General features: G+C 54.5%; 1 protein-coding gene across 5 annotated transcripts in view; it reads right to left on the reverse strand.

The window, feature by feature from the left end:
- The window catches only part of Bcar1 (BCAR1 scaffold protein, Cas family member), a 38083-nt gene that overhangs the window by 15833 nt on the left and 8929 nt on the right, over window positions 1-13321 (reverse strand). For 3 of the 5 annotated variants that reach the window (XM_078032683.1, XM_078032682.1, XM_078032681.1), the window contains exon 1: window positions 8516-8770. The exons of 1 other annotated variant lie outside the window; for it this stretch is intronic. In XM_078032683.1, coding sequence (XP_077888809.1) covers window positions 8516-8755 — 240 coding nt within the window. In that variant the 5' untranslated portion in view covers window positions 8756-8770. Of the gene's footprint in view, window positions 1-7989; window positions 8355-8515; window positions 8771-13321 lie in introns of those variants that run through there. One more of the 5 variants, XM_078032684.1, reaches the window with a different exon arrangement.

The raw sequence follows: 13321 nt of genomic DNA on the forward strand, positions 1-13321 counted from the left end.
CCTCCCAAGTAGATGGGATTATAGGAATGTGCCATCATGCCTAACTTTGTGTTTTTAAGAAATCTGACCAAAAAGGGAAAAAAATCTAGAATGAAATGGAGGAAATTGGGGTTTATGAATAAGGTAAATTATTTTGAAAATGAAGAGTATGGGAGCACCTCCTTTCCAACATGCCCAACTCCAAGTGGGCCTGGAGGTAGGAACAGGGATCACAAAGCAATGGGGGAAAGGCATCGCAGGTGACAGCAGGAAACTCGGTCATTATGTGAATGCTCAACATGGACATTACCCCATATTACAGATAAAGGTGATTAAAAACCTGAATATATAACAAACACATACCTAAGTGTAGTGTTCTGGCACATGTTTATATATGCAGTGGGTGTTATGGTACATGCATATATTCGCAGCAAGATGGGAATATTGGCAACTTAGTGAGACTCTGTCTAAATAAGAATTGGGAATGTAGCTCAGTGGTAAAATGCCTCTGGGTTCAATCCTTAGTACTGGGGGAAAAAAAAGTGAGAGAGAGGAAAAACCTAAGTGTAAAAGGTCTGACTGTATAGTGAATAAAAGCGATTAATCACAAATTTGAAGGAGATCCTATAATCAACAAGGAAAAGACAAGAACACCCACAGAAAATGCCACAAACATCACGAGTTCCCCAAGGGGAAACTGAATGGCCAAGGCCTACTGAAGGATGCTTAAGAGTTTCAGCAAGTAGAGGTACAAATTAGGTCCCATCTGAAATCCAACTGTGTAGTCCATCTGGTGCTCTACTATTTGGAGAAGTGGCACCCCAGGGATGGTGCTAAAAGGAGCTCACTGACCCCACTGACCTCTAACGCACCCTGCACCCAGGTGCTTGCCCATCACTGCACAAGGCCACCTAAATCTTGTTCTTGGCTTAAGAAACAGAAAATTGATGGTCCAGAGCCCTTCCTATAAATGCTATGAACATCTATGAAACAACATTCTATATATTTCAAAGACAAATTATCTGGGGACAGATCCCAGAATATTTCATTAGCTAATGTGGGTGCTTCTGGGAGACGGAGGGGAATGAGAAAAGCATGAGGAACAAACATGTTACTTTATGTGAAAATAAAACAAAGAAAGGGCCTTGTATGGACAAGAGTGCCAAAGAAGAGCAGCAACATCCCCCTGTAGTGAAGCTCTTGTTGATTCTCACCACCATCCCAAAAGTGGGACCTGCTAGGGTGGAGCAGGGACATGTGCTCCCTGTGGCCTGTGTGGGACTTGGACAGGCCATGTGGTTAGACATAGGAGGACCACAGTGCAGGCAACCAGGGAGCAGGGAGGCACGGGGGCACAAGAGCCTGGTGGGGAGGCTCTGTGGTCCTCCATGCCCACTCAAGTGCTCCTGCCACAGCCTTCCTAGCCCAGCTGCCAGGCTCAGCCTGGACCCAGAGACAGCACAGAGGGCAGGAAGTGCCTGGATGAGATGAAGCTGGGCTTCTATGGCCTCCTCAGATACCAGAGAACTGTGTGCTCAGCAGAGGCCCCAGGGTTCACAAAAGGGGAAGCCAGGTCCCTAGGAGGTCAGCCCCATGAGAGCTGGCAGAGAGACCCCACTAGGCAGGGCTGGGTACTGAGGGAGGCCAGATGGTTCGCTCTGGGCTTTAGTGTGGTTCCCACAGCCTGGCCTCCACTCTAATCTAAAGATGCACAGCCAGGTCTAAACTTGCCATGGAAATGGGACCTAGCTCTGGCCACTCACTTGCTGTGTGTCCTTCCCCATTGACCTGCAGACTCTACCTCCAAGGAATAAAAGATGAGCTGGAATTCTAGGTGGCAGGAAGGGCCAGGGAGCAGGAAGTGGCAGTGGGGCTCCCTCCCCTACAGCAGAGCAGCAAGTCTGGGGAAAGGAGGTCCCCTCCTCCCCCCCAGACCATCAACGGAGGATAGCAAGTGCTCCTCTGAGTTCCCTGGTCTTCTGGTCCACCATACTGAGCAGATGGAAGAGGATCACCACAAGGAAGAGTACAACACCACCTGGGGAGATGGCCTGGCAGGCAGTGGATGCTCCAGTCCCCAGCAACAGGCCTTCCTGGATACACCACTCTCTTGCCTCAACTCACTTCTCCAAGGCAGCTAAAGGCCTCCAACCCAAGAAAGGGCCAAAGGTCAGAGAATTAGGAGGCAAGAGAAGCAAGGCCCAAAGGAGAAGCCAGACCCAGTAGGCAGCCTAGAGAGGATAGAGCCCAGGCGAACATTACAAAGGCAGAGCCCGGGAACTTCGCAAGTTAAGGAAATCCTGTCCATGCCACCATTACAAGGGAATTGAAAATGCACCGAAGCACAAATTATGCCTCAATAAAACATTCTTCAAAAATTTTAAATGGGGAGACTGTCAGAATGCCACTGGTAATGTTTCAGACAATGAGGGAGTACTTTCTCTTATTGTTTTGCAGAATTTTAAAATTTTTTATTTAGTAAGTAGTTCTTCACTTGGGGTTGAAAAAAATATACATATCCTGAAAAAGAAAAGAGTGGATCACCTCCTAGGCTCTGAGGCAGGATAAGACAAAGGCAGCTGTAACAGACCAAGGCCCCAGGAGGAGCAGGCAGGGAAAAGACCTGCCCCCCAGTCCACCAGGGCTCCTTGCCCCCATCCCCAGGCTGCCAGTAAGAAGCAAATTTGCCAAATATGGTCTACAGCCTGCCTCCAGGAATCACATCCCGTCAGGGGGCGGGACACCCAGGACACCCTCCCCCAGTGACCCCAGAACATAGAGCCGCCTGGCCAGGTCCCCCAGCCCCTGCCCTGGTGACCACAGGAAGTGCCAGCAGGGTGAGTCACAGGAAAATTCCCCTCCAGCCAAGTCAGGGGTTGGGGGTGGGGGTACAGACAGAGGGGACTGCCCCTTGGAGGTCCCTCACCTCTTAGGAGGGCAGTCCAGGGAAGTCTGACAGAGAGGCCCTACCAGGCAGGCTGGGAAGGAGCAAAGACAGGGAGTACCAAGGGCAGAGTCCAGTGAGGACAAGGAAGGGGAGAAAACTGGTTTGGCCCAGGTGAGCTGCTGATGCCTCTGGCCTCCCAGGGCTGCCAGAACCCCTTCTCAGCAGGAGTCACTGAGCAGGCCAAGTCCACTGCAGCTGTGTAGTGTGGGGCAGCTGGAGCCAGGCTTGGAAGCACCTCGCAGGCCGGGAATGTGGCACAGGGTGCCTGGCACAGGGAGCTCCTTTGCCTGTGTCAGCTGGCATTCTCCAACCCAGAGCTCCCCATGCAGCTTTTCCCCAGTCTTGCCCGGGTCATGGGCACTGCTGATGCTCAACCTATCAACTGCTCCACTTGGCCAAGCCCCCGCCCTTTTGGCCTTTCTGCCTCCCCCGTTGCTCCTAGAGGCCACACTCCTTCTCTCAAGTCACTGAGCAGCAGTTAAGCCCCAGACCCAGACCTACCTCTCCCTCCCACTGTTGTGTGACCTTGGACATCCCTTGCCCCTGATCACCAGATCCTCTTCTAAGATGACAGCCCTGGCTTCACTGGATTGTTCTTTTTTGGCGGTGCTGTTGATAGAACCCAGGACCTCACACATGTTAGGTAAGCACTCTACCACTGAGCACCACTATTCCCCAGGATTATTCTTTTGTTTAACAAAAGATTCACCTGGCTCCGCCTCTTACCCAAGCTCCCAGAGACAGTGTAACTCAACAAGCCTCTATCAGCACAGGGCTTACATTATAATGGGACAGAAAGATATCAAATAATTTGCCATAGCTGAGAGGAGTAACTCAGTGGTAGACCACTTGCCTGGCACACTTGAAGCCTAGATTCTCACCCCAGTACACACACACACAGATGACCCTCCTGAGGAAGAGATACTACTGGTGACTCACCACAGAAAAGCACAGGGGCAGAGGACAGGCATGAGGCAAGGTGCTGAAGCAGGGGTGAGGATGGAGGGAGACATGCTGTGGCCCTGGGATGACAAGTAGACAGGGCTGATCATACAGCAGGATCCCATGGGATAATGAATGGATGGCGCAATAAATGTCATCCAAACAGTGCTATGGCCAGTAAGCCTGGATGGGGCAAAGTGCACACCACCATTGCGTTCCTGCTCTGGATGTGCTCCCCACCTCCCTGTTTTCTCTCCTGGGACCCTGTTTGTGGAAGATTACAGGGAATGTGTGTCATGACCCAAATCAGAGGAGTCAGCCTCCCAAGCCCTCTTTCCCAGGCTCCCTCACTGCTGGGTATAGTCAGTCGTATGACTCATGCTGGGCCAATCAGGTGCTTCCACTCCATTCTCTCAAGCAGCACAACTGGGAACTTGGAAGGGAGCAGAGCCAGAGCACAAGTGCCAGTCCAGGCAGATGCTGTCAGCCATCTGTGCCAGGCTGCTACCTGACTTGCCCACCTCTGGCCATTGCATTCCTCCCTCTGCATCCTACCACTCCTCGGGGCACACTTACACATCACCCTCCTCCAGGAAGGCTCCCATGACTCTCGGGGAGCACCCAACCCCCTTTCTCTCACCTCAAAGTACTGAGGTGAGGGAAAGACAAACGTGTTGTCGCTGTCCAACTCACGACCCCTGACCCTGGTACACCTGTGAAGGACACTTCTTCAGTGGAATCTTGGGTATACACACACACAGGGCCTGGCATAGGATGTGCCATACCAAGTGCCTGCAGAGTGGATGGGGCCAAGGAAAACCCCCAGCCCAATGCCAACACTCCTCAGCAGGGCCCACTCCAAACAACATCCTGCATGTGGAAGCTGACAGGGCTGCCCCGTAGGCCAGCCTGACTCTGAGAATGGCCCTTGTCGTGTCCCAGCACCGTCAGGCACTCTGATGTGGAGCGACAGACACTCAGTCTCCTGGACTCTGCCAACTGCCTGGAGGAGCCCTGGAAGTGCTTTGGGTATTTCTAAACTCCAGCTTGGGGAGGGGCAAGCTGGAGGCTGGGGGTGCTGGGGGGAGAAGACAACATAAGGTTTCTCCTCCAAAGAGCCCTCCAGCAGGCTCAACCTAGGCCGCCTGTGCAGGACACTGCAACATCAGAGGACCGCAGCTCTCCACATCTGACCTGTACCAGCAAATATGTTCTTAGCACCCACAAGCCAGCCCAGGGCGGGAGCCAGAAGGAGCAGACAAGAAAAGGGCCACACAACCAATGGGTCCTGATGGAAACAAAAAGATGATATATTTACCCAAGGCCAGAGATGGAGCTCTCTCTTTCTCAGTGATTGTCTCATTTAACCCTCAAAGTGACCCTAGGAAACATTAGGATGTTTATCTTATGGATGGGGAAACTGAGGCTCAGAACAGGTACCTGAATTGCCTGGGTCACAGAAGCAGCAGAGGCAGATCTGGGGCTGAGAGATAAAATGGAGCTCCCTCACTGCTGGGTATAGTCACTCCTATGACTAGGGATTCCTAGGGTGGGCTTAGGTTCGTAGAATCCAGGAATGGAAATTTTAGAACCTTTCTTACCTGCTTAATCCCCACCACATGCACTTACTCACCCTACCACCACCTCAAGCACAGTGCATCACATACAGCAAGGTACTCAATTAACACTGGCTCTCTTCATACCCAGAACCACTGCAAATACGGAAGGCCACAATTTTTATTTCTGGTATATTCTGTTTGTTTGTCCCAAAGAACCTCCAGTGGCCAATGGACACAGGCACGACAGGCACACAGATGCCTGACAGTAGCACTGGGGATCCAATGGGAGGCAAGCAGTCACAGATCCACTGGACTGGATCTCGATCACCGCACCTCACACTGTCCAGGCTCCAAGGCAGTTCCTAGGGAGAGTGCCTCTTCCTTTCCCTGCCTGGATGTGCAGGGTGAAACTCTGGGACTGCCAGCCTTAGCAGCGTCCTCCCCTAACATTCCCATGGGCAATTTGATTAGCCAGGGTCTGGGCTAAAGTCCTTGGTGCTCGCCTGTCAGGGAGCAAGAGTGTGAAGGAACCCGTGGCTTGTGTGCAGGTCTCACATTCAGGTGCTATTTCAAGAGGAGCCAAGGCTTTAGCCATGCCTGCCTCAAGAGTGTATGAGGCCTAAGGGCAAAAGAGGTAGTGTGGGGGTCCTGGGCCCTGGGCCTGACACTCAGGAAACAGAGGAAAGATCTGTAGAAAGAGGGAACGATGAGGGTTCTTGTGGGGTGGGCATGCCAGGGGCTCCCCTTTATAAGCACAGGCTGGCCTTGGCTGAGCGGCAACCATGAAAAATTTTGTATGCAAGGCGAGAAGCATGTCCCTGCCCCAACTCCTGCCAAGAAGCCACAGGCACTGTCCTTGGGAAGCTGAAAGAGGAGAGGTGGCAAGAAGAGGGTCCTTCTGCAGCATCTGCAGCCCCTAACACATCCTGGAGGGTGGGGGCTACCCACTACTGTCCTTTCCTGGGCCCTGATGAAGGACTTGTGAGATTGTGGCTGGAGTTCACTTTTATGTTGAGACCCTTTACTTCAGGCCCAGAATAGGGGTAAATCCTCAACCCCAGATTTATCATCATGGAGGGGTGTGGGACCATATGTAGAAGGGACAACAAGAAGTTTACTCTGTACAAGACCTTGGTTTCTAGATCTTTACATCTAAAGCCCCATGGAGCTCACCCTGCAGACCCTTATCTGGGCACTATGGACCATGAAGAAGAGAGAATTGTCAAGTGTCTTTGCTAGAGAACAATCCCCATCCCCCAATCCTGCTCCTCGCACTTCAAGTCTGACTCTAATACTGCCTCTCCTATTCCAGGACACCTCCTGGAGGGCAGGGGAGGGAACTGTCCAGGCCAGGGGTAAAAGAAAACAATGGCTGCTGCCAGAAGGGGGCCACAATGGCATAGACTTGCAGCCAGAGGGACCTCACCAAGTTGACAGCCTCAGTGTCACTTGCCTCAAGGACTAGAGCTTCCCCCATCCTGGTACAGGGAGTGGAGGCACATAGGATGCAGCACATGGAAACTAGGTTCTGAATGTCTTTCTCTGGGCCTCAGTCTCCCCCCTCTGCACCATCCACAGGGGGAGGTGAGAGCAGCTGTCTGGGGACCTTTCCCAGGGAGACAAGAGGCCTTAGTACCACTGCTCTTACTTCATTTTATTGGCTATCCCTACAAAGATGATACAAGCCACAGTGCTCACCCTCCTGCTCAGCAGAACCAGTAATGGCCAGAGGCTCCAGTCCTCCTCTCCCTAACTAAAAGTGATTTTTCCTGGCAGAATCTGGGGCTGCCCTGCCCTGACTCCACCCTGCTCCCACTGGGCTCCTTTTATGCCCAGAGCAAAAGGGAGGTGGTGTGTCCTCCAGCCCAGGACTGTAGGAAACCTCCTCACCGGCTGAAAACCGCAAGGAAAAGATGCATGGTCTTTCCATGAAGGTGACCAAAGCCACAGCAAACCCCCAGAAAAGCCCACCGCAGAGGTGCAGAGAATGGAAAACAAATGCTCTTAACACCTATATGGGAGCCTTGTGGATGGAAAAGAGAACTGCTGCCCCCAGTCTGGAATTCTCAATCCCCAAATTCCCCCACACTCCAGACCCTAAGCGGCCCGCTCCCTGCGCTCCCTGCCTGTGAGTACTACTCAGCAAATCCCGGCTTCCCGACCCTTCAACGCAGCAGGGAGCAGGGAGCCCCGCCCCTGCCCGGGCTCCCCGCGGACGCTGGGACCTAGGGCTGCGTAAGCTAAAGGGACACCCTGACCCTGTAGGCTGTCGAGCCAAGGGATTCCCCAGCGTGGACCCCAGAGTCCCCACGTCTACGTTTCGCAGCCTGCACTAGCCCCTGCCATGAATCCCCGAGGTGCGGCCCTGGACTCCCTCCGCTGGAGATCCGGCTCCCCAAACCTTCTGGCAAAGGGGCGGATAAAGGCCCCGGCGCACCGCCCGGTTCCCGGAATCCAGCGCCGGCGGGCTGGGGTGAATCATTAACCGGCCCCGCTGGAGCTCCGGCCGCGCCGACCTCCCGACAACGCCACGCACTCGCTCGCCCGGCCCTCAATCCCTACCCTCCGAGCGACCAAAAGACCGACGGACGAACCGCCACGCCGCCTGGAAGTGCAACTTCTCGACCCCAAGGGACCTCCGACCCCTCCTCACGGTCGCGGAAAGGGCTCAGAGGCTGGGCGCAGAGGCCCAAGGTCACACAGCAGGCAGCCACCGGCAGAGGGAGAGCGGGCCGTCCGCCAGCAACTTTCCCGGATCCAGGAACTTTCCTGCGGGCCGGCGGCCCCTGCGCCCAGCCCTTCCAACTGCCCCCGAGGCCCAGTGGCTCTGGGCTCCTCCGCAGTGCCTGCCTCCCGGCACCCGACCAGACCAGGAATAGGTGCGGGGCCGCGGGCCCCGGTCGGGAAGCGCTGCGTATCCAGCGGCCAGCGGCTCCCAGGACCCGCAGGTCCGGCAGGAAATGCCACTAGCTTAACCCCTTCCCTCCCGGGTGCGAGCAGGGCAGCCGCTAGGAAGCCGGTTCGCCAAGCCCATCTGAGCGTGCGGACCCCGCCCCACGGCCGGGAGCAGACCTCGGGCCGCACTCACCAGGTAGTTCATGGTGTCCCGCCGGCCGGAGGCCTCGGCTCCCCTAGAGAGCGCACACTGAGCAACCCGGGCCTCGTACTCGGGGTTCTGAGAGCGCCGCAGCCGCCCCGGCCCGGCTCCCGGTCCGGCAGCCTCAACCACAGCCGTCGCCGCCCAGAGCCGGTCCCACCTAGCTCCGCCCGCCACCGCGGCCAGGCCGGCCCAGCCCGGCTCCCGGCATGCCTGGCCGCGCGCGCCCATTGGCGGCTGAGATTCCCATGCAAATGAGCCGCCTGCCCGGGGGGCTCAGGCGCGCAGGGGAGGGGGGCGCGGGAGCCTGCGAACCCGAGCCTGCCCAGTGGGACAGCCCTCTTCGGCTCAAGGCCCCAGTCCGGTGTCCCCAGTCCGGTGTCGGACTTCAAAACCTACTGCAAGGGCTGGGGTCCTGGCTCAGCTCTAGAGCGCTTGCCTACCATGTGTAAGGCACTGGGTTCGATTCTCAGCCCTGCATATAATAAATGAATAAATAAAGGTCCATCAACAACTAAAAATTTATATTAAAAAAAATAACAAAACCCCGAGCTGGGGTTGGAGCTCAGCAATAAAGCAGGCTCGCCTAGCATGTGTGAGGCCCTGGGTTCGATCCTCAGAACCCCATAAAAATAAATAAAATAAAGGTACTGTGTCCAACTACAACTAAAAAAAATGATAAAAAAAAAAATTTGCACCCAGCGGCTCAGGAGATTGAGGAAAGAAGATCACGAGTTCAAAGCCAGCCTCAGCAACAGAGAAGCACTAAGCAACTCAGTGAGACCCTGTCTCTAAATAACATACAAAATAGGGCTAGAATGGGGCTCAGTGGTTCTATCCCTGGTGTACACACACACACACACACAAACACACACACACACCAAAACAAAAACAAAACCTACTGCAAGTGATATCCCTTTCCCTCCAAATACAGGTCTCCCAGAAAATGCCTTTCTTGAAGGTCTGTCTACTTAAACAGCCTCCACTTCCTGGAAGACTGTCAGGATTGCCTTCTGGAGAAGCAATAATAGGTGGGCCACAGTCCCCTCTTCCCTCCCTCCAGGCACCGGCCTCAAATCAACTTTTGTCTTTCCCACCCACCAAACCCTGGACATTCCACATGTGTCTATCAGATAAGTCTCAGATCTGAATGTAGATGTTATGGGGAGGGAGCATGCCCCAGCCTGCAGAAAAATAACAATAACTACAACACGACCCTGGACAGTTTGACTGTGTGAGGACCCCAGGAAATGAAGACTCAAGGGAAGGAGATTGGAGCTCTGGCCTGACCTGACTTTTTTTATAGGCAGCACTGCCCCCTCCCCCCGCATTCCTCGACCTTCCAGGACTCAGGCTGGCCCCCAGAAGCCCAAAGGGAGCAGGGCCAAGGTTCATCCTGTCCTACCCACCCCGATCCTATGTGCTCCTGGCCATAGCAACAAGGAACTCAGGAACCAGAGGCCTGATCTGATCCCTGCCTCCCTGAAGCAGCATTCTCCTACTCTGCTCTGACGTCTGCCCTAGGAGACCTGTCCCCTCCATTCTTTTTTTTTTTTTAAAGAAAGAGAGAGTGAGAGAGAGAGAGAGAGAGAGAGAGAGAGAGAGAGAGAGAGAGAGAGAGAGAGAAAATTTTTTAATACTTATTTTTTAGTTCTCGGCGGACACTACATCTTTGTATGTGGTGCTGAGGATCGAACCCGAACCCGGGCCGCACGCATGCCAGGCGAGCGCGCCACCGCTTGAGCCACATCCCCAGCCCCATCCCCTCCATTCTTGATTCAGTCCTAGCCACAGATAAAACCTCTGCCCAGGACTCCCCTGAAACCTGCTCAAAATCATGTGTGTGTATGTGTGTGTGTGTGTGTGTGTGCGCGCGTGAGCACACTCACTAGGAATGAAAAAGTAAAACCATCACCACAGTAACACCTGACTAAGTCTTGGCTCTCTGAAGTGCCCCGTTGGTAGGCTGCAGGTCAGTGACTGCCACCCCACACAGCAAAGCAGGATGCCAGAGTCCAGCGATGCACAATGCTCTGCAAGGAGGTCTAGGATGGAAACTGTTCCAGAGCAGCCAGAACCCTCACGGTCAGCGAGCAAGTGCTCACTATCTAGAACCTCCTGGAAGCATTAGGGTAGACCTGTTTCACCCAGCAGAGAATCCCTGGCATGGCCTGCGATATGCACACAAGCCCCTCCATCTGACAGGCACTTGGCACCCAGAGCTCAGCGCATAGTCCCTACCTAGATTTGCAATTTAGGCAAGCCCTCTGCATCTTGGGTTCCTTTCTCATCTATAAAATGGTAAAGTATTGTACAGTCAGGCTTCTCACAAGTCCTCTGAAGAGCTGATTCAAACAGATTCCCGGGTCTCACCTCTCCTGAAAAGTGGGGCATCTGCACCTCCCTGAGCTTTCTGGCTTGGAACCCACTGGCCAGAACTCACAGCATGAGGTAGGTAAGGAGCAGTGACCCGGGAGTTCTGGAGAAAAAGGGGACAACCAGCCAACACTCTGCCCTCCCCAAGACTGCCCCCCTTCCCCGCCAATATAGTTCATTTCCCCATAGAAGAGGAGCCAGCACTCAAGAGCACAGCTAGGGCACCCCTCCTGCTGGACCCCAGGCACCCGTGCCTCTGGCCCTCCTACACCCTATCCTTGTGCAGCTACCGACTCCTTAGCCTGAAGTGAGTGGGTCAGACTCTCAGGGAGTGGTCTAAACCAGCTGGACCAGAAAGAAGTGTTGGAGGCTGAAGGCAGTCTTCAGCTTGTCCCCAGGATCTCTATTTCTGAGGGCAGGGGCAGGACCAGGCCTCATTGCCAAGTGGCATCCTGCTGGTAGGCCTCCTGGTTGAAGGTCTCTGTGGGAATGAGCAGGTATACTAAAAGCCTGACCCTCAAAGGGGCTAGCTTGTCAAGGAAGGGAGATGCAGAAAGGAGGTGGGACCTTGGGAATGGGAGACCCTCCCCTCTCTGGAGCTGGATTAAAGTGGCATTGGGGGTGGGGCTGCTGGTGTGGGCAGGCAGGCAGGGGGAGGGGAACTGGGCTCAAGCAAAGGCATTTCAAAAATTTGCTCCTTTTCTACTTAAACTCCCCCCTCCCAGCCTGTGCCTCCTAGAATGGTATTTCCGCTTTGGAAGACGGCCCCAGGATCCCTGTCCCACTGTTTGGGGAGGTGGGGAAGGCGGGTTATAGGGAGGGATGCCCCTTCCAAGGCGAGTGGTAAGAGGGGGAACAGGCTCTGGCTGAGGTGCATGGCATATGGGAAACAGAACCTCACCCCACCCTAGTCTGGCCTCCCAAGCTGCCAAGGAGCACTGACAAAGATCACCCCAGGTGCCCAGCACAGCCTCTGTACTGGCCCTATGTCAAATGCCCACAACAATCCCCCATAAAGGGCTTTACCACTGGCCCCATTTTATAGGTGACAGGGGTGAGACTGGCCCTGGCCTCATACCACACATTCCCAGGCGTAGAAGGGAGAGAGCAGGCAGCCAGAAGCTAGATTTCAGCACACCCTGACTACCCTGCAGCAGGAAGGAAACCTAGGGACAGTAGCACTCCAGGCTTGAAGCCAGACTCCAGTCACACTGTCTCCCAAAGGACAGGCAGCCGAGACCTAAGCACCTAAGCACCATCCCCAAACAAAACTGCATTCTGCACTGGGGACCAACACTTCCCCCACCCCCCTGAAGTTTAGCCCATTGGCAAAGAGGGCACATTAAATATCTGTTGATTGGATGGGACCTCAGAGGTGGCCCTGGTGGGAAAGACTGGTGCAGGTGAGTAATTCAGTCTCCTGAAAAGGAGGATAGTCAAGTCATGCCCAGTGTATGTGTGCAGGCACACACAGGTACACGGGCAGTGGGACTGGCAGAAAGGAGAGAGGCCCGCTGAGGAGATGGGATATGATGTTGGAGGAGGGAGGGCAGTGGTGGGAGCATGGCCTGGCACCAGTGCCAACACTCTCCTGAAGGGGAGATATCACCAACCCCTGGGGCCTGAAATCATCATCTGTACAGGGAACATGGTGGGCCTAGCACATGAGGACCCTGGTTCTCACTGTCATTAAAGGGTTCACTGGGAAGGGAGCCGCTGCTGCTCATGCTGGATCCCAAGTAGGGAGAAGAGCCCCAGGCAGGGTTCATGCTCTGGGCTCTCTCAGATCTTGCCTTCAGTACAGACCCACTGCACTCTTGCTTGATGCCCAACAATGTCCACTGAACCATTTATACCAGCAGGATGGGAGGCGCACAGTGTAAATGCCCAGCTCCAGGGGATGGCTAGACAAACCACACTCCCCAAGGAAGATCATGCTGCTGTAGAGAGGGCCACTTTCAAAGACCAAAATAATGCAGGAAAATGCTTCCAACGAGTGAGATCAGGCCTCAAATGACATGCACAATGTGATGGTGTATAGCCCCTTCCCTTTCTGAAGCCTTGGTCTTCCCAGAAGCAGGAGGTGAGCTGGCCGGTCAGCGGATGGCCAGCTCTGGGAACAGCAGCAGGAAAAGGTTTCCCAAGGCTGGAGGCTGAGTGCCTTCCCCTGGGCTGGCCACTCGGAGTGGCAAGTTCAAACCTGGGAGAGGGTACAGGGACTCTCACAGATGGCACAGAGAAGAGGTGAGGTGGCACAAGAGCAGAGTCCTTGCTGCTACCCTGGGGACCAGGATGAAACTACCACCATCCAGAGGCTCAAAGGGCAGTGCCTTAGCCAGCTCACATGGCCAAGAACACCAGAGCTCATACCCGTGGCCCCCTGCCCAGCAGCCCAGGGGTGTCCCACAGAAAGGCACCCCT

This window comes from Ictidomys tridecemlineatus, chromosome 15 (assembly GCF_052094955.1).
Source record: "Ictidomys tridecemlineatus isolate mIctTri1 chromosome 15, mIctTri1.hap1, whole genome shotgun sequence".
NCBI lineage: Eukaryota > Metazoa > Chordata > Mammalia > Rodentia > Sciuridae > Ictidomys > Ictidomys tridecemlineatus.